We start from the raw sequence: 25,425 nt of genomic DNA, 5'->3' as shown, positions 1-25,425 counted from the left end.
GGGAATAATAAATACAAAAACAATTTCTACACAATCTAGTTTAAATGTCTTACAAAATCTGTAAAATATACAAGTAATCAGCACCTACATATGGTTATATCATCATATATTTCACAGTTCTCTGCTATGACACAGCAAAATCAATTATATTTACTTCCCAGATACACAGATGATCTCAATCAAAGTGTGCTGGCCTATTTAAATGTAAATGGACTTTTGAACATTTAATAAAGTGATTGCTCCTATTATTAGTAAGTTGTTATTATTGTGCAGGATGAGCCACACTGACCCCATTCATGCTGATTACTGTCCTCTGCCAGTCTTTACCCTGCAGCGATTGAGGATCCAGCTGTGAAAATAGGGACAAATGTCAATCAAGAGGATAATCCTTATCTGAGTGCGACCCAAACACACAGTCACCTGCTAAAAATGGCAACTCCATGAACACGCTGCTGGAAAGTATCTATATTTCGCAAAATAAATAAACAAATGAGCTGAGCCAGGACAAGTGACGATGGCTGTCCAAACACAAAGTATGCATATCGTACAGATCAATGCACAATACTCTTTTAATTTACACTTACAGGCACAATCACTTAAAATAACAGAAATGCACAACCAAAAGAATATTATGATCCAAACCGTATCCCTTCTTTATGATATGTCCATCTTCCTTAGTCTTATGCCCAGTATTACATAACGTCCACATAATCAGTTGTCAGTATCAATCCAGTGTCTCTAATACCAGATGTCAGTTTGCATTTATTGTGATCTGCTATGGTTGATGTGACAACATAATTTACCAGCTTGCTGCCAAAGGAAAGACTTGTATTGATTGGTTGGTTTTACTCATGCCAACAAATCTGATTTATCTAATTTGAGAGGCAACTGGTGCACTAGAACATGGTGAAATGACAGAAACAATCAATGTCATATTCTGTACACAGATGTCCAGACAGCATTTTTCATCATCATACAAGAGTACATACTGATATCAATATTGATAATAATAAGAAATGATTCTTGAGCAACAAATCAGCATATTAGAATGATTTCTGAAGGAAATGTGACACTGATGCTGAAAATTCAGCTTTGCCATCATAGTATCACCATCACATATATTCAAACAGAAAACAGTTATTTTCAATTGTAATAATATTTCACAATATAACTGTTTTTTCCTGGTCTAGCATAAGAGGACGATACCCTCATGTCACGATTCAATACATATAACGATACTGAATTCACAATACAATATTATTGCGATACTCCGATATGGTAAACGTTAACAAAAATGTACTGTTGATTAAAATGTTCAATTTTATATTACATTGGAGGTGAAAATGAACACTGTAAGCTTGGACTTGGTGCTGTAAACCCAATGCACAGGACAATGGTGACACCAGAATAAGAATATTCATGATTCTGAAGCTGAAAATACAGGATTATTTTAGATGAATATGCTTGCACTTTGTCAGTGACTAGATATATTTAAAATAATGTAGGCCACTTATTTTACTTAACTGGTAACATAAGACATTTTGCATTATCAGGACCCACAAATAATATTAATAACTGAGTATTTCTGAGTCTTGAACTGTGAACTCTCAAGTTTTGGCTTTCTAAATATATGTTGGTTACTGTATGTGTCTATTCAGAATGACTTATGAGCAGCAACATTTTTATTTTGAGTATGTCATGTATGCCCCACTTGCCAAAATGGGGGGTCTGGTAAGAGGTTAATGTAGTGCTGACACTAAAACTCTGTAAAACTGATTTTTTTCTCACAGAAATTTTCATTTAGGGTGAACTATACACAATTCAGATTTACGATCCAGTATCCACGATACATATTGTTGCATTTTTGTATTGTGATTGTGATATATTGTTACACCCCTTGATGTTGATCTTGAGCTGTGTTTATTCATAATAAAGCACGGTTATGTTTTTGATGATTTCTGAAGGATCATGTGACACTGAAGACTAAAAATGTTACTGAAAATTCAGCTTTGCATCACAGGAATAAATTACATTTTAAAATATATTACAACAGACACCAGTTAATTTATATTGTAATAATACTTCACTATATTATTTTTTTTAATTGATCAAATAAATGCAGCCTTGGTGAGATTAAGAGATTTCGTTCAAAAACATAAAAAGATCCTTAATGTTTCCAAACTTTTGACCGATCCAAATGTATCTTGACCTCAGTAGCCCCTTGCTGCCCCCTGGAGGTATGAAAGCCCTGCTGTACACCAGGGTGTCTTATGTACTCATTCTCAAGCCTTAATAGTTTTCAAATCAAAATTTATTTTTACCAAAACAATGCACACCCTACTGTTTTACCGATGCCACAAAATACAGATCAAAGAAACATTTTCTTGCAATGACTGATGGTAAAATCCACATCAAACACTTTCCTATCTCAATTCCTAACCAGCCTGCTTAATAATGTATCTCAAAGCAAATTTCTCATTTCCAGAATTCCTCACACGAGGAGGTGAGGCTCCCGTTACCTTCTGCCTGAGGAGCGTGCTGCGAACTCTCCCCCAGAGTCGAGCCCCGGTGCTGGGACCTCTCCTGAGGCCAATATCCACCTCCTCTTCCTCCTCCTGTTTCTCCTCTTCCTCCACTTCACAGCTGCTAATAAGTTCTTCCTTCATCAGTTTATTGCTCACAGCCTTCATTCTACCATAATGCTCTTCACCATTCTGGATCTGGTCTTTATTGCCCATCTTACTCAGGTTCCTCAGAGGAAGCTACTGTAATTGACAAGAAGCAGCAGGATACAGGAACACAAATTCCTCCCCGTTCACAGAAGCACAGTCAAATTCAGATCTCCTATCAGAATTGCAGGCTTGCGTTCCATGTGATCCTGAAGCAGTGCGTGTTTTGGTATAACCGTTCTCATGCTGGTCTGGATGAACCTGTTGTTGTGAATCTTGTCTGCTATAGTCTTGAGTACACACACACACACACACACAGATCCCCCCTGACAGAGCTGTTCCACAGATGGAGCCCTGGGATTAACTACTGAATCTCCACCCACCCTGATGATTACGGCCCAGTGTGGCAGCTGAGCTTCCAACAAATGTATTCAAGACAATTTCAAGTGTTTTGCTTGGTGTTTTTCTGCTAATAGCACTGAAATGTGGCACTTCCAAAGTTTAGGGACAATATTATGTTCTTCCAATCGCTATTTATCCTGTTGTAACAATCGTATGAGAAGAAACTGAAGCTTTTAACCCTATACAAACAGGTATAAAGGATCTCGCTTGGAGTGTTTGAAGTAAACAACTACACAGTTTGTTGCCACAAAGGAAATGCTTATGGTTGCCATGGCAACAAATGGTCACGTGATTAAGACAAAAGCTTTCATTTGCTGATACAGACCCTCACTCCTCCCATCCGTAATGTCACACCTTCCCCTTTGGGACTCTGTCAGCGTGTCATGTCCCACTTTCTCTCTGGAGTGCTTCCAACTCTGACGACAATCCATAGTACATTCCCTCTAATCCTTCTCCAGCACAACACCTAAGCAATTCCCCAAGGCCTTCCCTCTGCTGTTTTCTCTGGTGACATGACCACACCACTGCATATGGCAGGATTATCTACCTGAACAACTTACCGGCTTTGTTCGGTTCATTGCATTAGGCATTAAAAATGTAAATGCTTAGTCACTAGCAGATTATATGTACACCGCCTTGTTTTATCCTGGGATGCATGACTAATCTATAAAATCAGTAATAAAAATAATCAACAATTTCATTGCAGATTGCTTGGATTTGTGCACAGAGAAACAGTTACATCAGTTACATCACTTTAAAGAAGTTAAAACGCAGTTCTATGGAGGAAAAAAACCCTTATGAGGCCACAAAGCTTTCATGTTGGCAGGACCTTAATTTTTTGTCATTTAATTTAACGGAGTGTCTATTTACACTAAGTGCAAATAGCCGTCTTGTTGGCAGAGGCTATTTACACTAACTCCAACCACTGAGGTCTGGTTGGGTCAGACAAAATTATGGATGATGCTGCATGGACATCAGGAGCAATAGTGTAGGGGTAAGATGAGTGGCAGAAAGTTTTGACGCAAATCGATCCGTGTTTGAATCCGCCTTTTGCCGAACTCACTCTACTCCTTTTTCCCATCACGTATCAGATCGGAAAGGCATCTATTTTCAATAAAAATGAAGAAAATATTTGAAAAGTGGAAATAAAGAGTCTAACGTGTGTTTAATATTAAAGGGTTAGGGGTAGGTAGGGAGGTCTTTATTGTCCCAATAAGGCGGCATCCATTTAATAATTTTAATAAATATAATAATTTACACTATGTTATTACTGCATACTGTTTAATGTACAATAATGTTAAAACAAATAGTATCTGCCACTATTTATAAGTATATAGCATCTAACTACTATTTACACTTATTGCAAAGAGAATACTGCTATTTTTACGTAGTGTAAATATAATCTTTTGCTATTTAAACAGTGCAAATAGCATTTATCGCTATTTGCACTTAGTGTAAATAGCCGGTGCCTTAATTTAATTACTTAATTGAACTTAATATTTAATATTTTGTTTACTTTGTTCTTAATTGGTCCTTGTGCTTTAAACTTGGACATTAAATACACTTTTATCTGATTAAATAATTAATCAAAGATATAATCAACAGATTAATCAATTAATAAACATTTTTTAGTTGCAGACCTACTAAAATGTACTACTATTACAAAAAAGTACTGTGAAAGAAAACCTGAGAAATTCCAAAAATCTCATCAACGACTTACAATAAAACTGCAGTGTTCAAAACAATAAGCTGTTAACTGTCTGGTGTTTGTTGGTGAGATCAACCCTGGGCTCTGTGATCACTGCGAGGAACCACTGCTGAAATGATATGTGCAGTTCACCATCTCAAAGCTCCGTAAAATATTCAAGCATCATATAAAGCATGTGATGAGTGGACATAATATGCAAACATACTTGAATCTGTCCCTTAGCCATGATGCGATCCATGTTCTCCCCATCATCCATGAACTGTTTGACCTTACTGTAACACAGCAGTCTGAGGGTCTGAGAGCCCTCCAGCTCAATCTCAAACTCCTGTGAAAAGAGAGTCAGCTTGCATTATAATGTATTTTTCATATTCATATTTAAAGCTGCAAGGTGTAATTTCTTCTCAAATAAAAGTAACTGTAGCATAATTACTAATATAATTATTATATCTGTCTTTCTAACACTATATAGATGTCATGTTTTTGCAGGTAAGTGTGTGCTGCAGTTCTGACCTCATTCCAGTTTGGCTCTGTGGTGTCTCTGTACACACGAGTCTTTGCTTTGTTCACAAAGTAGCCGAAAGAGTCCACCTCTAGTGTACAGTACAGATCTGAGGTGAGGGAGAGAACAGACAACAAGCTGGTTACATATAAAACCATTTTCACACACACACACATACATATACATATACAAAGTACAAAATCACAATATTTATAGCTTAGATATCAAGTATATTCCATGATAGTTATTTTCTAAGTTGTTTTTTCTTATGTTATTTTTATTATAATTTACTAAATAAAAGGCTTTATAAATAAAATTAGAAAAAAAACAAGATTTAAAAAAAAAATAAGATCAGATTATATATTTATTTAAACTACTGGAATCGGTATGATTTTTATGTGACCTCTGGAAGTCTCTTATGCTCACCAACACTGCATTTGTTTGATAAAAAATACAGTAAAAACAGTAATAGTGAAATAAAATAAAAACATTTTAATGTAATGTCATTTTAATGTAATGTCATTCCTGTGACAGCAAAGCTGAATTTTCTTACATGCTGATTTGGTGCTCAAGAAAATTGTCATATTATCACAGTTGTGCTGCTTAATATTTTTGTGAAAACCGTGATATATATTTTCAGGATTCATTGAGGAATAGAAACCTCAAAAGAATAGTGTTTATTTGAAACATAAATCTTTAATAGAAATTTGCTTTGTCGGTCTTGTATTTTGTTTTGTCACTTTTGATCAATCTACTTTTCATTATAATTATTAATACACTAGATTATTTAATAAACACTGGCTTCAAATCGTGCCTAAGAACAGCCTTAACAGTTGACCACTGTATGTGAAGAGCTTTTGGTTCATACATTCATGCCATTCAACCCTACTCTACATTAAGGAAGATTCTATAGGGGACAAAGGCTATAAGAAACCAGTAACAATAAATGAGCGAGTTTCTTAAGCCAGGCAGCTTCACAAAGAGAGACGGAAATTAACGATGGAAAGTCCGATTTAAGAAGGAACGCAGTGTTCCCTGTTAATCCCCCCGTTCCACAGCTGCTCATAGAGAACTCTGCCCAACAACAGCAGGGAGCATGTCAGGTGTTTTCATGCATGTGCGCACATATTAGGGAGGCATTCAATAATTTAATGATTACTGCGAGCCGGATTTCACTCCATCTAATTGCAACCACCAAAAAAACACACCGCTCCAGTCTCATAAACTAGGTGAGACATTGCGTGCCAGACAACTTACTCGAGCTCTGTTTCAGCCCTGTCGCAGAATGGACAATCACATTCAGAAAGCCATACAGCCCTGTGGATTCATCATCTATTAGGGGAAAAAGCAATGAAAGTCAAGTTTCAGATACACTAGAAAGAAAGAAATGCAAATAGTTCTTAATGAACCAAATAAAAAGGCACTCACCTTCTTTATTGATTGTCAGAGGAACACTGTGAACCGTCTGTAGCTTCACGCAGGAGTTGGTGAGCATCTGCAACTCCAGCGAAGTCAATGAAAAACTCTTGAAACCTGGGAGAAGACATTCAGAAATCAAGAGAGGCTTGGTCAGTGAAGCCACCAACATCTGAATTGAACTAAGTCACTCTCTCTGAAGGAAAAGAGCAGTTTACGGATTTATTGGAAGGTAGGAAGGTTTCTGTGAGGAATAGCAGCGCTTACACTTTTTCTGCTGCTCCCGAATGATCTCCCTCCATTCTTCTCGCTCGTAATCAGACGAGATAAGGAATGTATAGCCCTGAAATAAAGAAATAAAACACAAGAAATAAGAACTTTTGCGGATGGCTTGTTTGAATTGTCAGTTTTAAACTTGGTGTGTTTGTGTTTTCTTTTTAGATACATATATTATAGAATTCCAATCTTTGTTATTTTTTGGCTATCTTCCATAACATGCAAATAGAAACAATATTAGTGCGAGCAATTGATGTCAGAATTTACAAATTTTGGGTAAACTATCTTTTAAGTTTTCAAAAGTCTTTAAGAACTTTAAAGCAAATGCAAACACAGACTGCAGATTTTTGGTATTGATTCACCTTGCCATTCCTGTTACTGACTCTGAAGGCCATGCATGGAGACATGAGCAGCAGCAGCGATTCCTGTTCGCACAGTTTCTTCCTAAGGCGATCAAGGGCTTTTCCTCCTTTACACACTCTCTGAACACGAGATGGAAAACAATTAACACAAAGCTGACAGTTTGCTGAAGAAAAGCATTTCTAATGAATGCCTTCATCTACCTTTTCTCTCTGGATCTCGTTCTTGATCTGGGAGATCTTGACCTTTATGGAATCTATCTCTTCCTCTGGTATCTGGGGGACCGGGGAGGACTCGGATTCATCAATGGTCTGAAAGGTGACATCAGCTAGCGGGATATACCACTTACAGTCGTACTGCTGCCCCTTCCTAAACATTGGGAGACATAGAAACCAGGGTGTCACATATGTAACAATGAAAATGAGGAGAAGAAAATCAAGTTTAAAAAAGATTGACTTGCCCTCCGGTTTGTTTCTTCAATTTGGCGCAAAGCAGCAGGTCGGTAAAGAGGAAGACATGCCGAAGTTTTCGTGCCCCTTCTACTAACTCCACCATAAACTGGTCTCTGAGAAGCTGTCGATTCTTTAAAGACATTAGGATGACTTTAATATGCATGACAATACTTTTAAAACAATAACTGTTATATTTCTATAAAATTGCAGATATCATCAAATAATAAAAACAACACAAGTACTAGACCCTTTTCGTAGACTGTGATGACGTGCTTCCATATCGTAAAGCTACTTTTTACAGTTTTGAGAGTGACGACAGATTTGACATTTTTTTCCTCTTCTGAACAATGTTATCAATCTCTCTATTTTTCCCCTCTTTTGTAAAGTCTCAGAAATGCTATTGTGGAATTCTTCTATTTGTTGAAGTTTCTGTTCACCACTATAAAAGTTTACCCAATGACGACTTCTGCTCCTGAACTCTGGAAATGTGAAAAGGGTCTTCAAAATTTTTTGCAAACCAAAAATAACATTGACACACTTAGTTTCAACTGTTCAACAATAGGGGGCGCTCATGTATTGTTTACTGCCCCAATGAAATCAGTGGCAGTCATTATTTTTTCCTGAGGCAGAAGGTCATTTAAAGTAGGTGAGGAGGAAAAGCAGCCAATGAGAGGCTCAGACTCATTCACTCAAATGGAGGCATGACACACTTAAGAAATTGAGCTATTGTGGGTGAGTCACGGGAGCTATTTTCATGATAATGATGGCAGCCTGAGGGGGTTTCAACCTCGGACAAGCACGGCTTGATGTGATTTAAAAAAGTGTGCTTGATGAGATGATTCACAAAAGGCAGATATGATGGTAATTACCTACTGTAAATCACATTAGAGAAAAAAGCATCCAAATTTAACTTTCAACGAAATCTAAACAACAACAACAAAAAACACAAGTAGCTCATTTTGTCCTTAAAATTTAAAAAGTTCTTTACGAAATAGTCCCAGAAATGTCCATCTCAGGTCAGTCTTTATAACTGGGTGTGTATTTGCATTCTTGAGTGACTGAACTTTCCGTAATTGAAGGGTGTGTGACATATGTGAAAGACATCTGCTCTTTTCATGGCCTTAAACGTCTGTGTGTGCGTAGATGCATTCAAAACATTGGCTCTGACCTGTGACCCTGGCTTCAGTGAGTGTGTGTTTATCCCTTATGTTTAAACTTGCATTTTTTTTACATCAAGATTTGGTCCAAATGATATACGGGTACAGAATTGACTTTAGTCGCATTCAGAGACATCTGCTGAAACAGCCTAAGAGGAGATGCAAAACATGGCCATGAACTGGAAGTCCATCATCTCGCAGACAATAATTACACAGGACATGGACCAAGATGTCCTGTCACAAAGAAACGATAATGCTGGAAAATACAATATTTTCTTTCTGAACAGGCATTATCAGAGCTCTGAATGAAAATGTACACATGCAATTAAATTTATCATATGTTTTTGGTAATGTTTTACCACTAAATCAATTCAATTGGACTTAGAATATAGTGCACAAAAGATATAAGCTACGTTTATGGCACTTTTGTGCATTTGAGTCAGTGTTGAAGCTTGAAAGCTTCAGTTATAATACACTGGTTTTGTAAAATGGATCTTTAAAGTTTCTCCTTTTGTGTTTTACGAAAGAAAAAAAATTATATTCCTTTAATACAAAATTGTTAGTTGGATCCCAATGGAGAAACAAATAGATATTTTGGGTCTCTGGCAATGAGTCACAGTAATGATTAATGTTGAAAAATAATATTTTATGATGAATACTTTCTCGTAAGATTGAATAATGAAGTTTTTATTATAGATTTCTTGCAAAGTGATACAAATTTCTTCATTTTAGTACAAATCTTTACTGGAAGAATGATTAATTGAGCTGTTTTGTTCTCCAGTTCGGACAGTCAGACATTCTTTTAATCATTTAAATAATAAATAATCTCTATCTTTGAATTGAATCTCTGTATTTTCTGTAATAAAATGCCTGGCATGTCCACAAGCCTACAATCAGAGAGTCACTTCCCACACAGTTTTCCAGTAATCTGTAAGGAAGTCTAGTACAAAGTCAGCTGATTCACAGTACAGAGGGGTCGGGGCATTATGCAAGAGTGTGTTTGTGTTCATTCTGAAGCTGGGAAGGGTGTTGAGACACTTCTCGTTTCCTAAAATGACCTTTGATAAATGAGGAAGGGGAACAGGAAGGCGGGAGATGATTATACTGTTGACGGGACCCTTGTAGCGCTATGCAACCGGAGAGTACTAATGCATTTTTGTACACTGATGGTAATCCTAAGAATTACAGAAAAAGAGAATTACAGTAAGGATTTTCCTTCTGACCTGGTCACCTTGAAAACATGAGAGTATACAGATCTTTTAACTTACTTTTCAAGGTAAAAAGGTAAAAAAACTTTCTTTTTTTTTACAAATATCATATTACTGATGATATTATCATTTAATAAGTTTTTGAGGAGTTGCATCACATAACTTTTCAAACCTCGCCTTGTCCAAAAAAGGCCTTACATGCCTGATTTTATCTGTTTATCTTATATTTATCTGATTTTTATCAGACTTAATGACCTTGACACAGTCATTAGGGTCAATATGTATTTTATAATATAAATAAATCAGTTTTCGATAAAATATTATTTAATTAATTTATTAAATAGCTAAGCTATTAAAAAGTGTATTATGATTTCAGGACAGTTTTATCACCCTAACACCCCCCCACCCCCATAAGATAAAAACATCATCATAAAAGTGCTGTATTCATGTCATAATTATGTATTCACTTTTTTTAAAAATTGATAGATGCAGACAAAAAAAAAAAGTGTCACATCATTGACCCATATTACAGTTGGGCAGCACTGACCTCTCCTTTCTTCACTGTCATAGACTGACGACGGGGTGTGATCTCCTCATTAATGCTGGACAAGAAGTTCTGGGAAATACGGAGGGCGTCCTGCAGGAGAGGGCGATCAGGATGACTGGATGGGGTGTGCTTCAGCAGGTCCTATATTAAAGAAACACAGGCTAATTTAAGGCCTTGTTTACTCCTGGTATTAAAGGATTACTTCACCTAAAAATTAAATTTCTGTCATTAATTACTCACCCTCATGGCGTTCCAAACCCATAAGACCTTCATTCATCTTCAGAACACAAATTAAGATATTTTTAATGAAATCCGGGAGCTTTCTGACACCCCCATAGACAAACGTAATTGCCACTTTCAAGGCCCAGAAAGGTAGTAAATACATCGTTAAAATAGTCCATGTGACTAAAGTGGTTCAACCTTAATTTTACGAAGTGTTCGTGTTCCGAAGATAAATGAAGGTCTTACGGGTTTGGAACGACATGAGGGTGAGTAAATAATAACAGAAATTTCATTTTTGGGTGAAACTAACCACTTTGGTTGATCGGATCACAAGTGGACGACATTAAAATCTGGTGTAAACGGGATCTAAAACCTTTTAAGCTTGTTCACTTTTAACCACTTCCCGAGGTAGTCGAAAATTGTATTGTACCGGCTAGAATGCGTTCAAACAGTCACAAAAGGCCACCACCAGGCGTAAACGGGAATGTGTCTCCCTCATCTACTTGTGATCTGATTGACCAAAATGCATCTTAACACTAAGTGTAGATAGGGCCTAATAGTGCAAAACACTTGATTAAATGTGTAAATTAATATAGTCCATGCACTTCCAAATAAAACATGTTGCGTCACTAAGCATAAACACTTTCACTTGAGTCATGATTAGGTGTATGCTCTTTCAGTTTCACTCACATGAAGGACTAGGGTGCTGCGAGTGACGCGATCCACCGGTTTATACAGCAGGGCTGAGAATGAGAACGGCAAAGAAGTGATCAGAATACTAAGCAGTGAAAAAAGAGAGTAAATTTGGAAGAATTAGTGAATGAATCATGATCTCTTACTTTCTAACGAGTTTTTGGCATTCTGATCTTTACCCTCTTTAGCACTCTTGACTTTCAGATTCTGAAGGTAAAAAGGGAAACAAATACATAAAATATCCAAAGAGGCAAAGATATCAGCTCTTGCTTTGACAGTATAATGTAAGCGCCCTTAAAACTGACCTCTGAAATCTCGGCAAACTGAGAATTGGCTTGACAACACTTTTCGGCAGTTTCCACGGCAACCTTATAGTTGTCCACAAAAGCCCTGTACACGCCGAGCTGGCTGGCCTGTGTGGGAAGATAAAACGACAGGAGAGAGTGAGGGAGAAGGTGGTTTAAAGATAAAAGTCAGAGCTAGAGGCAGATTACTCATGCATGTTACATCGGCTTAATTCTGCTTACAAAGGTAGAGCAGGCAGTTTTACGTGGCCTGGTATTAATACCAGCCTAACCCAACATAAAGACAACAGCACTCAACACAACAGACACATTATGACAATGACGTAATTGGTTGAACTATATATATATAGTTGAAAACTATTATTATCTAAAAAGATCAAACACACAATAAAGTGTGTCTAAAAAGGACATATTAACAGAGTGAACACACACTGAAACAAAGGAGAAGTGACTTGGGGCAAACAAAGCCAAAATGTTCTGGTGAATGAGCATTTGTGTCGTGAAGAAAAAACACCATTCAAAAGACAACAACTGTGAAATGGACACGTAACAAGCATTTTCCATGGCAACATCTCGAGTGCTGCCAACACTGGGGTAAATAAGAGAAGGACTTGTGATGGGGCTTGTCATGAGGCAGAGAGGTTAAGCACTTCCTTCAACAAAGCCATTATACTGCAACTGGGGAAACTTGTGAGCGATCCAGAATATGAGCATCGTTACCCAGAGATCAGAAAAAAGACGGATTACATCGTGCTGTTAACTCCGCTCGCTGATAAAAGATGAATACTCATTAAAAGAGTGAAAAGAACCATTAATGAAAAGAAGCACTTTCTAAAGACTCTCCTCTAGTGAAGTGTTCTGAGGACACATCTTCAGTGGCATGGCAAAAAGTGTTATATTTTATTTGAGCTGTGAATGGGAGTTCTCAGTTCATATTGAATGTGATAAACACTTGAAATAATGTAATATCATGGAATAATGTCAGGAAATGTCTACTGGTGTTTACCAGTTCACAAACAAATATGAGCCGGTTAATTTTAGTGAGTCAAAAACATACAGCTTGACCAGTGTATCTTGATTCACAAACAAATTACTTTTATGAACCGGTTTATTTTAGTGAGTCAAAAACTTGCAGCTTGACCAGTGTATCTTGATTCACAAACAAATTACTTTTATGAACCGGTTTATTTTAGTGAGTCAAAAACTTGCAGCTTGACCAGTTTCTGTAGGAAACACTGGCCTGAACCTATTCATTACAGTATGAAAACAACATCTGAGACAATTTTTGGACTAAACTTGTGTAAGGAGTCAGGGGAGTAAATCCCATGGCATGAGAGTTGGCGGTCCACAGGGAGAGGGAGAGGGCAAGGGAATGCCCAGCAGTGAGTGGGTTTCCAGGGCAGACACATGCACTCCTGCACCATGACATCATGCATTCTGGGAAACAGAGCAGACACTGGACTCACTGTCCACTGAAAGCTCTGTGTGACCATGTCTCCCAGTGGGATTTCCTGTTTATTTACCCCTCTCTGTGTAAAACACACACCCTGGAAGAGAACTGTCATTTCAAACACAAACACACACATACATACGGTAAGGAACATGGCATATTCCCCCAAATATTTGTGTGTTATAAATATTCCCTCCATGCAAACATATCTAAATGCACAAAGATAAAGGAACAAGCCACAAAAATGCTCCGTTTTACATGTCACTAATGCCTCAAATAATAACAAAAGGTATTTGCAGCTAACAATATAATCATTGTGGGATTAACAATTAATTCAGCCTTCGGCCACACTTCCTCAACCCCAGTGCCTTTATATTTCAAAGAAGAGATGAATGTCAAACAACACCTAAATTCCCAGCTACAACCATGGGCGTGGATCCCAAAGGGGATGGTGATAAGTTTCTAACCCAAACCCCAACTGTGGAAACGTCAGAATTTATCCGGAGTGGAGCAGATCGACACCATGCAACAGTTCACTACATAGTTTTAATTTACGGCTTTCAAAACTGTACGTTTTGTTTTATAATATCATGTCTGGGCACAAGACGTAGTGTTTTCACTACATCTAAATTTCACTTTATTTTCACTTTTTCATACAATTGCAAAGGTGATGTATGGAAGCACAATTATGAGAGCTGCAGCATAAAACATAAAACATAAAACAACTCGTTTTTTATAGGAGTCTCTTATGCTCACCAAGGCTGCGTTTATTTGTTAAACAATAGAGTAATATTATTACAATTTTCTATTTTAATATATTTTAAAAATGTAATTTATTCCTGTAATGGCAAAGCTGAATTTTCAGCATCATTACTCCAGTCTTCAGAGTCACATGATCCTCCAGAAATCATTCTAATATGCCGATTTGATGCTCAAGAAATATTTCTTATTAATATCAATGTTGAAAGAAGTTGTGCTGCTTAATATATTGTGAAAACCATGATACTTTTTTGTTCAGAATTCATAAAGTTCAAAAGAACAATGTTTATTTTACACATAAATATTTAGTTACATTACAAATGTCTAATAACATTACATTATAATGCATCCTTTGGGAATCCTTTCTTTAAAAAAAATCTTACTGACTCTAAACTTTTGAACGGTAGTGTATAAAGTGGTAAAATACAAGAAACAGTCACAATTCAGAGATATAATGTGAAAGGCAAAAAGACGGTGACAAACACAGATTATTATTTTATTTTTAATGCTCCTTGTTCCAGGCAAAAACATGTAAGAGGTCTTCAATCAAAACATCCATCCAATGAAAAAACAGTTTCATAGCTTAAAATACAGGGTGGGCCATTTATATGGATACACCGTAATAACATGGGAATGGTTGGTGATATTAAAGTCCTGTTTGTGGCACATTAGTATATGTGAGGGGGCAAACTCCTCAAGATGGGTGGTGACCATGGTGGCCATTTAGAAGTCCACAAACAGGACTTTAATATCACCAACCATTCCCATGTTATTACGGTGTATCCAGATAAATGGCCCACCCTGTAGATCGTTTTGATATTTTGTCGGATCTGCAAAGTTACAAGTAAAAATAGATTTGCATATGACTGTCTCCAGAGCAAGAAATTGACGAATAGTTATATATCATCATTTAATAGCTGACATTTTTCTACACTGGATGTAACGTTGCGTCGAAAGTAAAAACCCATTATAATCACTGACGCTGTCTACACTGGATATACAGATGCGCGCTCAGTTTCTGACATACTCCACGCACTTGAGTCTGTCAACAACAGGACAAATGGAAGAGAGAAAAAGCGTTTGCTTTTATGCATCGGAAACAAGAGGATGGTTTATTTTAATGGTGTCCCGGATCGTGTCGGAGGATTATATGTTTCTCCAGAGCATTTTGTTTTGTAAACGAGGCACAGTGTAATGGAGAGTTCGCAAAGAAACTTTTGTTGAAGGATGATCTGACAGCAGCTGCATCTCCAAACCGTAAGTAAATGATTTTATAATGCTCTGTCTGTAAATGACAGTTTTACATGAATAATGTTTTCAAAACACTTATTACTCACATGCAATAGCAAGTGGGCGTTGATACTGTTTCCTATGCAATGACTTTAGCCATCATGGCCGTTTACTGACAAGCCTTAAAGGAGCCGCCCCATAAAAACTGATCATTTCAGACAGAGGGTCAGAAAATAAGAATTTTTCTACATATAATAAAAAAATTTGTGCAAAAAATGATATTAAAATTATAAGTGAACCTCAAAGAACATGTTAAAATAATAAAAAGATCTGCAAAGAAACTTTCTAGTTTGTCGTGAGATCCGGCTACAACACCTTAATACCTTTCAACCCCAGCATTTTTGACCGCAGCCCCACCGTTCTAAGAGCAAGACCCCCTATCTGTTTTACATGCAGTCGTGTGGCTCTGAAAAGCTTTCATCTGCACAAGCGTCAAGTCCTGCGGGCGTCTATAAAGATGGGGGTAAAGTTTCAGTTTCCACAGCTAATTGTGCCGAGTGGAATGATGTGGCTGTTGCTCGTGAAGCTCACTAAACCAGTTATCAAAGGAAATTTTCCTTAGGGAGGACCGGAGAGACATGCTTTGATGATGACTGCGTCTCTAAAAATCTCTCTAGGGTGGTCTGACAGAAACATCATGTATGGATTACCTAAATTAGACACGTGCATGTGGCAGCATCAAGTTACACCACAATTCAGTTGAATAACAGTAACACTGGCATATTATTAGATGATAGTGCATTATGATCCAGTGATTTCAATAATAGTGCATCTGGTGGGTGGTTTGGCCAAAATCTTGTAATATGATACAATTTCATATAATATAACAGCTTTGCTGGAAACACAAATGAATAGAAAATGCATTTTTTACAGAAAACATGTATCGGTGTCAAATGGGGTATCGGTTGCTATTAGAGATTTCTTAATTTATTATTATTTAATTGTGCATGCTCTTTTCTTCCATTTTTACTTTTAGATTATCATCAAATGTTCAGTATGTTAATCTTAAATAACATTAATAATTTAGGAACATTGTTATCTTTAGCATCATAATAAATAATCCATTTTCATACTTCAAGTTTTCATACTGTAAAATATTGTTATGCCTAAGTTAATACACTTGTAACATTTTAAATGATCAATTTTAGGTTTTGATGTTTTCTTTTCATTTAATTAGACAAAATAGTAGTGTTTTAATATCGGTCATTTATCGGTTGTCTGTCATTACATGAAAATAATTACTGCATGAAATGCTGAATTGTTGCATAATAAAATCCCCTAATAACTTAAAAATGAAAGGCTTTTCTAATTTTAATATCTTCTAATCTTCTAAATCTTTTTTTTCTTTTTGTTTTAAACCAAAAGATCCAGCATGAATGTTGTATGTTTTATAGTAAACAATATAATACAGTACTGCTCACCAGTTTCTGGAAGAGGTCACCCACACATTGATGGTGGCTCCACTGTTGCACTCTGGGTAACAGGCCATCATAAAAGTCTTTGTGGATCTCATGGAGCTCAGGCACTTTGAAGAAAATTGTTTCTATCTGCTGGAGGGTTAACATGGGCTGTGAAGTGGTGGCAGCAGCTTTCAGGGGCTTCATAGGCTGTGATAAAAAAAAACAGGGGGTCAAAAGGTGGTCCATGTGCTCCCATTTGTAACCATCTGGATGCAGTGCAATGTGCAAAGCTCAACACCACTCTCTGACGGTGATCTCTGACCCTCTTTAGTGAGTAAGCATGCAGTATATCAGTCCTGTATTACTCACCAGTAAGAGCGCCTCCAAGTGGCTGAGATAGGCTTCCTCACTGGCCAGAATCCCTGATAAAACCCATTTCCTCATCTCCAGCCCTTTTTCGACATCCAGCTCCGACTGGGAATGTCCAGGGTGAGAGTGGAAAGAATGAAGAAAGTGCCCATTACAAAAGCCTTTAAGGTTCAGCCAAAAACACACATTCCAGTCTAAAGGCCCTAGGAATTCCTTAGCAGGGTAATCAAATATAGACTACATAATCCCATATATTGATAGGAACCATCCCAAAGAATAAAGATAAAGGATGCAGAGGACAAAAGTTCAGCGCATACACACATTTGCATGGATGTTAAAAGACCCTTAAACCTGAAGCAAAAATTTAGGCTGATAATTATTTTCATGTTTTTTTTATGTAATAAAACGGAATTAATTGCCTTTGTTTAAATATGATCATCAAAACATTATAATACAGTATGAAAAATAAATATTCATTTTGAGATTTAATTAGGATGACATTAACATTAATTATACATTGATCATGTATATTTAAACATCCAATATAGCCTATTTGAAAAAAATAAAATAAAATATTGGCCAATAACCTATACGGTAACAATTTTTCATGCAACCCTAATGATAAAAAAAATCATACAAAAAAAGCAACTTTTTAAATGACAAAAACCTTTGAGAGAGGTGTTTAAACACCATGATATCATGAAAGCAAATGCTACATGTAGTTCTCTGTATATCAATGTCCCTTACTGATTTAGCGGACTCCAGGGACCCTGAGGTCTCTCTAATGCTTCGACCCTTTAGGTGAAGGCGAGGAGAGGAGAGGGAGTCATCCGTGTAGGATGCAACGTCAGGCTGCATACGCTGGTCCTCCCCTCGAACGCCATCATAAACGTATGCTGGAGGCGGGGTCCCGCTAAACGGGATGTCTGCAAATAGAGACAAGAGAAGTCAGGGTGTCATACTTGACTTAGAAGTGTAACATATGATTTTATTCACTTTGAAATCATATCAATAATTCAAAATAGAGTTAATATACAGTATAACAACAATAAAATATTAGTACATAATATAATCTCCATTGTCAATAAGTGGCAAGCACCCAAACATGGGTGATATCTTAATAAATCTTAATTCTGAGTGCCTGAAATAATCAATACATCCTTCATCAGGCAGAGAGTCTCATACATCTCTTATCTCTTAATGTAATCCACACAGAGGACTGAAACCTTAGCCAAAAAGACTTACCGCCTGAGCTTTTTCCTCTTAGCAATAAAGACCTTGACATATAATTGAAAGCAACAGATAATGTCTGCCAAGCGAAGACAACCAAAGCCGTTAGGAATTCATCACCCATTTCGCATTTATTCTTGGAAACATTATCTACCATCTCTCTAAATCACAGCCTCAATTAAGCCTCCTGTTCATTATTAATGCATGACGCTGCAACTGAATTATTAAAAATGTGTGTAGTAAAAAGCAACGATTGAATTGTAATGTTTTCCTCTGACAATATAAGGATTTTTTTTTTTTATTCTTATTTTTATTATTCTACTAAAAGTCCACCATGATGCACTGTTTAATGTAATACAACGGAATTAATTGCCTTTGTTTAAACGGACTCTGGGAAAAAGAGAGGACTTTTTTTCAATAAGCTTGAGCTAACATTTTCTTCATATGATCTGGTTGCTGCCGTGACAGACTGAGTATTTGTTCCATACCTCCAGGGAATACCACTGATACTAACCAAAAGAATGAGTTTAAGAGCGAGTCAGTCAAGTAAGTCGAGTCAGTTCTTTGTTATTCCTCGAGCCTGACACAACTAATGAACAATGGAAGACTAGAGGACTTCATGCATGCCTCTGTCCTGACGGAGACCCTTTTACTGCCACTGAAAAGATGATCTGCAAGTTAGAAACACGCCAACTCACTGGCGGAAATGTGAAACTAAAGTCAAAGCAGTCCATTTAGGAGAAGACTGACACAACCCCATTGAGCAGAAACTAAAACCTCTTAATCACTCAAATAGCAATGAATAATTCAACACCATTGTTCTTGTTTTAATTACCATTGATGAGGATTAAGGGCTACATGGATGAATAGCTGCATTAGTGATGCCATTTTAATATACTGGGCATGTTTAGATTTTAAAATGAGGAGTTGCTGAGCTGAAACCAAACAAATGCACTTCATACTGCCTAAATATACAACACAACTGTTCTCATAGGAACAGTTCACCCAAAAATGAAATCGCTTTTCCATAAAAGAAACGCATAGCTAAATTAACCAGGAAAAATTACAATATCATGTGTATCATATACGGCGGCTATCATTCACATCAGCTGTGATTCATAGACTGCAGTGATTTGAGACATGATGAATCCTCATAGACTGTCCTGACAATTGTGAGTTATCCCTCTGTCTGTATTTGTAAAGTAAGTTGTCTAAAAGCAGTCATTCATTTCCTGCAGTCTGTGAACAGCTCAGCACCAGTGAGATGTCCAGACGCAAGCATATCGACTATGTGTCTGTCTTATCTGGTGTCCTGATCAGCTCAAATAAGGCAAAGTCTGAAGCTACAGTCAAGAGCTCTGTGGATGTACACAAAACACGTACACACACGTACACACACACACACACACAAACACACACTGGAAATCAATACTGAAATCCACTCTCATTGATCCCTCACAGCTCTTGCTCTGTACATAGTATGTTTAAACTAGAGTTGTCATGATACGATAGCTTCAGTAGCCAGAAGCAATACCACTGAGATTTCAATACCACAGCAAAACAAATATGTCATTGAGCAGTCCTTAGTTTAAATGTTAGCCTTTAAAGGGGCCATTTTATGCCCCTTTTTACAAGATGTAGTATAAGTTTCAGGTGTCCCCAGAGTGTGTCTGTGAAGTTTCAGCTCAAAATACCCCACAGATAATTTATTATACCATGTTGTAAATTACCATTTTTCAGTGGAAGGAAAAACATGCCGTTTTCGTGTATGTATATTTAAATGCAAATGAGCTGCTGATCCCCACCCAGCTTTCCAGAAGAGGGCGGAGCCTTTACAGCTTGTGCCTCAGATACTCAACCAAAAACTAGGTTAAAACTTCTGTTTGGTTTTGATTATCATCTCTATTGCAGTCAGGCTCATGTGACATTGCAGTTCTTCTTCATCATGAAAGTTTAGTATCTGCATTCGTTCTAAAGCTATATCAGTCTCAACTTCTGATATATAGTTTTCTGAGTGCACGCAGGGCAGTCCTGCTGAGTGGCCTGGCATGTAGCCTGCTTAAAAGAGAGAATAATAGACAGAGCATGAACAAATAGAGAACAGGAGAAAAGAGGTTGAGGTCGAGATTAGAGAGATAGCGAGAGAGAGGTCTTTGCTGTCTGAATGAAAAAAGGAAGAGCCATGCCAAAGGGCAGCGAGTGTTACTATGTGATTAGCGACTAGCATTGAGCTTATGAGCAAAACAATTCCTGTGGCTAACACCAAGGCCGCATGGACTGTGAAAATGGATGTGCTTCATATGCATACAAACCATACAAACATCCTGATGTCATTTTAAATAAGTGCTATTCTTTTGAACCTTCCATTTATCATAGAATCCTGATAAAAGTGCATCAGAGTTTTCACACAACATTGATAAAATATTTCTTGAGTGCCAAATCAGAATAATTTCTGAAGGATCGTGTGACACTGGAGTACTGGAGACTGGAGTAATGGATCACAGGAATAAATTACATTTTTAAAATATATTCAAATAGAAAACAGTTATTTTAAATTGTAATAATATTTCACTATATTACTGTTTTTACCATATTTTTGATCAAGTAAATGCAGCCTTGTTGAGTATAAGAGATGTCTTTCAAAAGTATTGGACATTGTACATAATGAAATGTAATGTAATGTAATATAAGTAATGGATTATCCACAGCTAATCTACACCTAGCCATGTATTATCCTGCTTTTAAGGTTTGCAGCAAAAATGTGACTGGAATGGTTAAAATGACGATTATTTTCAATAAGAAACTTGAGACAGCCAGGTATCCCAGAATGCATCTCCCACCAAGCCAGTGTCAACAGCACAGAAGAAAACCTGCATCATTTTAAAATGATGAAAAGGCACTTGGATTAGCTAGCTCAGGAGTGTTTGATTAGAGTTGGAGCAAAACTCTGTTGGAAAGTGGACCTTGAGGTCAAAGTTGAGAACCCCTTGTTTAAACAATCGCTGCAAAAATACAAAGGCCTGATTTCACAGACAGGGCTTAGATTAAACCAGGATTAGGCTAGGCCTTAGTTCAAATAGGACATTTAAGTAGTTTTTATAAACATGGCTTAGAAAAAAACATTACTGGTGTGCATCTTGAGACAAAACAATGGCACTGACATATTTTAAGATATGAAAGTGCAAGTTGCTTTCGGTTAAGAAAACTCAAACATGCATTTTAGTCTGGGACTGGTCTAACTGTGAAACCGGGGGATTGTCGTAAAATTGGACGTCCAAAAACGGCAATCTTCCGATGGAATTAGTGTGTGTGGAACAGACCCACTGGTCACTGTGACTGTGAATCAGCCATTAAGGAAGTGTGCAGGGATGTCTGACCATGACACTCAACTTTCCACAGGAAACATACGTTTGAAGCAAGGTCATCTTTCCAACAAAAACACACATCCACACAAACATCCAAACACGCTAAAACACCTAGACTAAGAGGAAAGTGAAAATTATAATAAAATGACAAAAGCTGTTCAATATTTGTGTCAAGAATGTCAAGGTGAAATTAAGGAACTGTGTGAAATATTGAAAAACTTGATTGCAAAATGGAATACATGCGATTATGCGAAATACCATTAATAAATAAACCTAAATCAACTGTCAACATAATAAAGGCACAGTTCGCCAGTCAAAAGCTTAGAAAGTAAAGAATTCCTTGGAGCCATTTCATGTCTGCACTTGTCCATCTACAGCAGTGTCAGTGTCGAACAGCCCCACATACTCAACCAGGAAGTCTTAAAAAGGTCTTCGGTGGAACAAAGTAGGAAATAACGACCTACATTTCCTTGGAAGGAAACATTAATAACTGAGAATTTGTTTCTGAAATGACAAACACTCAAAGCTATTATATAATTCTGTTTAAATCCACAAATTAGAGGGCAAAGATACTAACAGAGTGCTTTGACTCCTGAACTTAAAATCACGAGCGCAGCTGGTTCGGTCCGCTGGCAGGGGATACAAACGCGTCACACAGTTCAATGCGAGGCAGATTAAACTCATGACGCAATATCAGCATTTCCATCCTGCGATAATACCAACAACCACCCAAAAAAAAAAGAGTCGCCCCACTCTTAGTCTTTTATCTTGCACCAATATGTGCATACACACACTCACAAAACCACACACAGATCATCCTAATCCGTATGTTTGAATATGATCCCAAAGGGGGTGGAAAGCACCAGATGTGTAAGGCCAGGAACAATCCATCTCAGGATCAGATTCACTGATCTACTCTAACACAACCAGCTGCTCATAACTGTCTTTTTAAACTCGAGGATCAAAGTTTTTCAAAGGCCGCATTAGATGATCTGAAAAATCTATAGTGAAAATGTTGTGGTAGGTCATGTGTAATCTGTCATAAATGAAGGCAAAAATAAATAATTATATAGCTGGGGCCAAGCACAAAGAAGGCACGATATATCAAATGGCTGATATGTATACTGTAGTTGTTTTGTATATTTTTTATTGCATATAGGCTAATATACATTTTTAACATTTGGAATATTTAAATTATTACTCATATTTTTTATTTTATTTATATATTGTACATATACACATTAAAGTACAATAACTATAAATACAAATAGTTTATAAATATAAAAAAAAGAAATAATAAAAAATTATAATAATTATATAGCTTTATGCAACAAATGGTCTACTAATCAGTTCCTTTATTTAAAACATTAATATACACACCCCACTGTTTTGTATTCATCATGCGATGGAATTAAATCAACGGTGCTCCAAACAACTAAACATTTATAAGTATTAAACATCTTGGTAATGTTTTATTTTTTTTCCCAAAAAAATCCCCTAATCATTTCACAGATAAAGATTTCACAATTATGATGTCAGCAGTGTGACGAACATGAAGATGGACACGGATAAAAAGATCATGCTGTAAATAATGTACCTCTATATGTGTGCATATGGGCCCCTTAGAGGAAACAGAAGGTCAACAGGACATTTATGTTGTGTGAAAATATCATTTTTGGCAGGTTAACATGTAAATTCACCTCATGAAACAGGATGTTGCCAATGTATGTGTATTAAAAGCCTGCCGGTACTACGGTTGTTTTATCTGGAGCATGTGGTTATTGTGTCTCATATTTCCGTAACACCTCAAAGACAAACTGATGGGCTGTTTTCCCCTCAGAAGGGAGACGAAGTAAATATAGCAGGCAGGAAAAAGCTCTTCAGTGCACTGACAGCCATTCAACTGTTACTATTTTGGATAAAGCAACTTCCTGTTTATGACACACCATCTACAACGTCACATCAACACCAAAGCAACATTACAGATAAGATATCACTAGGTAAAGTCAAGTACTTTTTCAAGTCTAAATTTAGTTTTTACCATTTTATTAATTCTAGGGTTCCTGAAGTCGATAAAACGCTTTGACATCCTGCAAAAGAAACAAAAGAAAAGGAACAAGATGTATACAAAAGGAAGCAGGTAAAATATCCGTCATATATGTATGTTACTCTTCTTCCTCCTTAGTTTGAATCCGAAACATCAGAGGGAACCTATCAAAAAAGTTCCCCTACAAACTGAAAAATTATCCCCAATTTAGGTTAGTGGCAATTATCCACAGTCAATAGAAAACAAACTTCTCTAAGCTCAGGGAGATGTTTGTTTAGTTTTGACCTATTTGAACCAACAGTATTAAGTTACATTTACTGGAACTACAGTATACTCAGTTCAGCACACCATCATTTTTCATTTCAATGTGTCCAGCCTCCCCTCGACAAACACAGAACTGGTACAAAGGGAAGTGAAGGAGTCAATGACAGAAACAGGTATTTCTTAAAATATTTCACAAGGTCTATTTAAAGGCTTGTAGGAATGAAGACAGCCAATTTATTTTCAATATGACCTTCACATTGGACACTCTCAATCTTAATTTTTCACATTACGATATAAAAAAAGCTAACAGCGGTGCCAGGTAAATGTGGGAGGACAGAATGCATTTATTCGGATGGCTTTAACCCCTCAGTCAGATTCCATGATGACAGGCCTCAGGGAACGGCCCCCCTTCATGTCTTTCTTTGTAATCTGGAATTGTAAACATCTCCAGACTTCACTCTCTGACTCAGACTAAAAGTCTGGACTTGCTCAATGTAGCTGTTTTCATAACTGGAAGAAGAACTTAATGACAATGGTGGAAGGTAGCACATGGTCACAGTGCTGGAATGAAACAATACGTATATTTCGAAGATGGATGATGGGAAATGTTTTAGAAAAAAAAACATGTTTCCAGTCATTGTACAACAAAAGATAGATAACTATCAAAAGCCAGCTCATAAAACTTGTCAATGCAAGAAAACAATTCAGAAATTCTGAAATCAGATCATGAACAGACTCATTGCATTTACTGCATACAACGCTTAAAATGAAGTAAAGGTGTTTACGTGCAAAGTGAAATTAAGGTTATAAAAAGTGAAGGTGTGCCAGTCGGGTATTGCTTAAACTGCTTATGACTTTTACCCATTAAAAGAATAAAGTTTAAGGCATTTACATGACCTTTGTCAGGTTATTAGACATAATCAGTATAAGATTGTATATGTGAATACACTCACTTTTATGTTTAAGTACTTTTAATTGGAGTGTACTGTTATAGCAGAGATCTTTTTTTGAAAAACTTGTTTGATGCTTTGAAATTGGATTTTGAAAAATCCAATTTCTTTCCATCCATCCATCCATACATCTATACATCTATCTTGGCCTGATGAAGACCTGAGTTAGAGATATTTTAAAGATATTTATTAACAAATCAAAGCATGAACCAATCTGGTACTCTCACTTTTTATGAACTCACCTTGATAAAACAGTTAAAACAAACAGAGCTCATCTTCCCTTTTACTGCCATTTCAAAATATATTTGGTCCCCGTTTCCTTGCGGCACAAACACTTCCCAGGCAGATAAAGCAAGTGTGACATCTACATTCAAACATACAGCACCT

At 36.8% G+C, this 25,425-nt stretch overlaps 1 protein-coding gene across 2 annotated transcripts in view; it reads right to left on the bottom strand.

Annotated features, from left to right (window-relative positions):
* The window catches only part of LOC307173217 (breakpoint cluster region protein-like), a 44,274-nt gene that overhangs the window by 6,366 nt on the left and 12,483 nt on the right, over positions 1-25,425 (bottom strand). Inside the window, exons 2-17 of one of the 2 annotated variants that reach the window (XM_079896163.1) lie at positions 17,930-18,108; positions 17,183-17,287; positions 16,835-17,020; positions 11,915-12,022; positions 11,756-11,816; positions 11,607-11,659; positions 10,695-10,835; positions 7,787-7,912; positions 7,534-7,695; positions 7,333-7,452; positions 6,962-7,037; positions 6,707-6,811; positions 6,536-6,610; positions 5,290-5,387; positions 4,985-5,104; positions 290-349 (exon numbers count right to left, since the gene is read on the bottom strand). In XM_079896163.1, the coding sequence (XP_079752289.1) occupies positions 290-349; positions 4,985-5,104; positions 5,290-5,387; positions 6,536-6,610; positions 6,707-6,811; positions 6,962-7,037; positions 7,333-7,452; positions 7,534-7,695; positions 7,787-7,912; positions 10,695-10,835; positions 11,607-11,659; positions 11,756-11,816; positions 11,915-12,022; positions 16,835-17,020; positions 17,183-17,287; positions 17,930-18,108 (1,775 nt within the window). Of the gene's footprint in view, positions 1-289; positions 350-4,984; positions 5,105-5,289; positions 5,388-6,535; positions 6,611-6,706; positions 6,812-6,961; positions 7,038-7,332; positions 7,453-7,533; positions 7,700-7,786; positions 7,913-10,694; positions 10,836-11,606; positions 11,660-11,755; positions 11,817-11,914; positions 12,023-16,834; positions 17,021-17,182; positions 17,288-17,929; positions 18,109-25,425 lie in introns of both variants that reach the window. The other variant, XM_079896164.1, reaches the window with a different exon arrangement.

The sequence above is a fragment of the Squalius cephalus genome (assembly GCF_949319135.1).
Source record: "Squalius cephalus genome assembly, chromosome: 16".
Lineage (NCBI taxonomy): Eukaryota > Metazoa > Chordata > Actinopteri > Cypriniformes > Leuciscidae > Squalius > Squalius cephalus.
The sequence above is the reverse complement of the archived record's forward strand: the minus strand, read 5'-3'. Positions and strand labels throughout refer to the sequence as shown.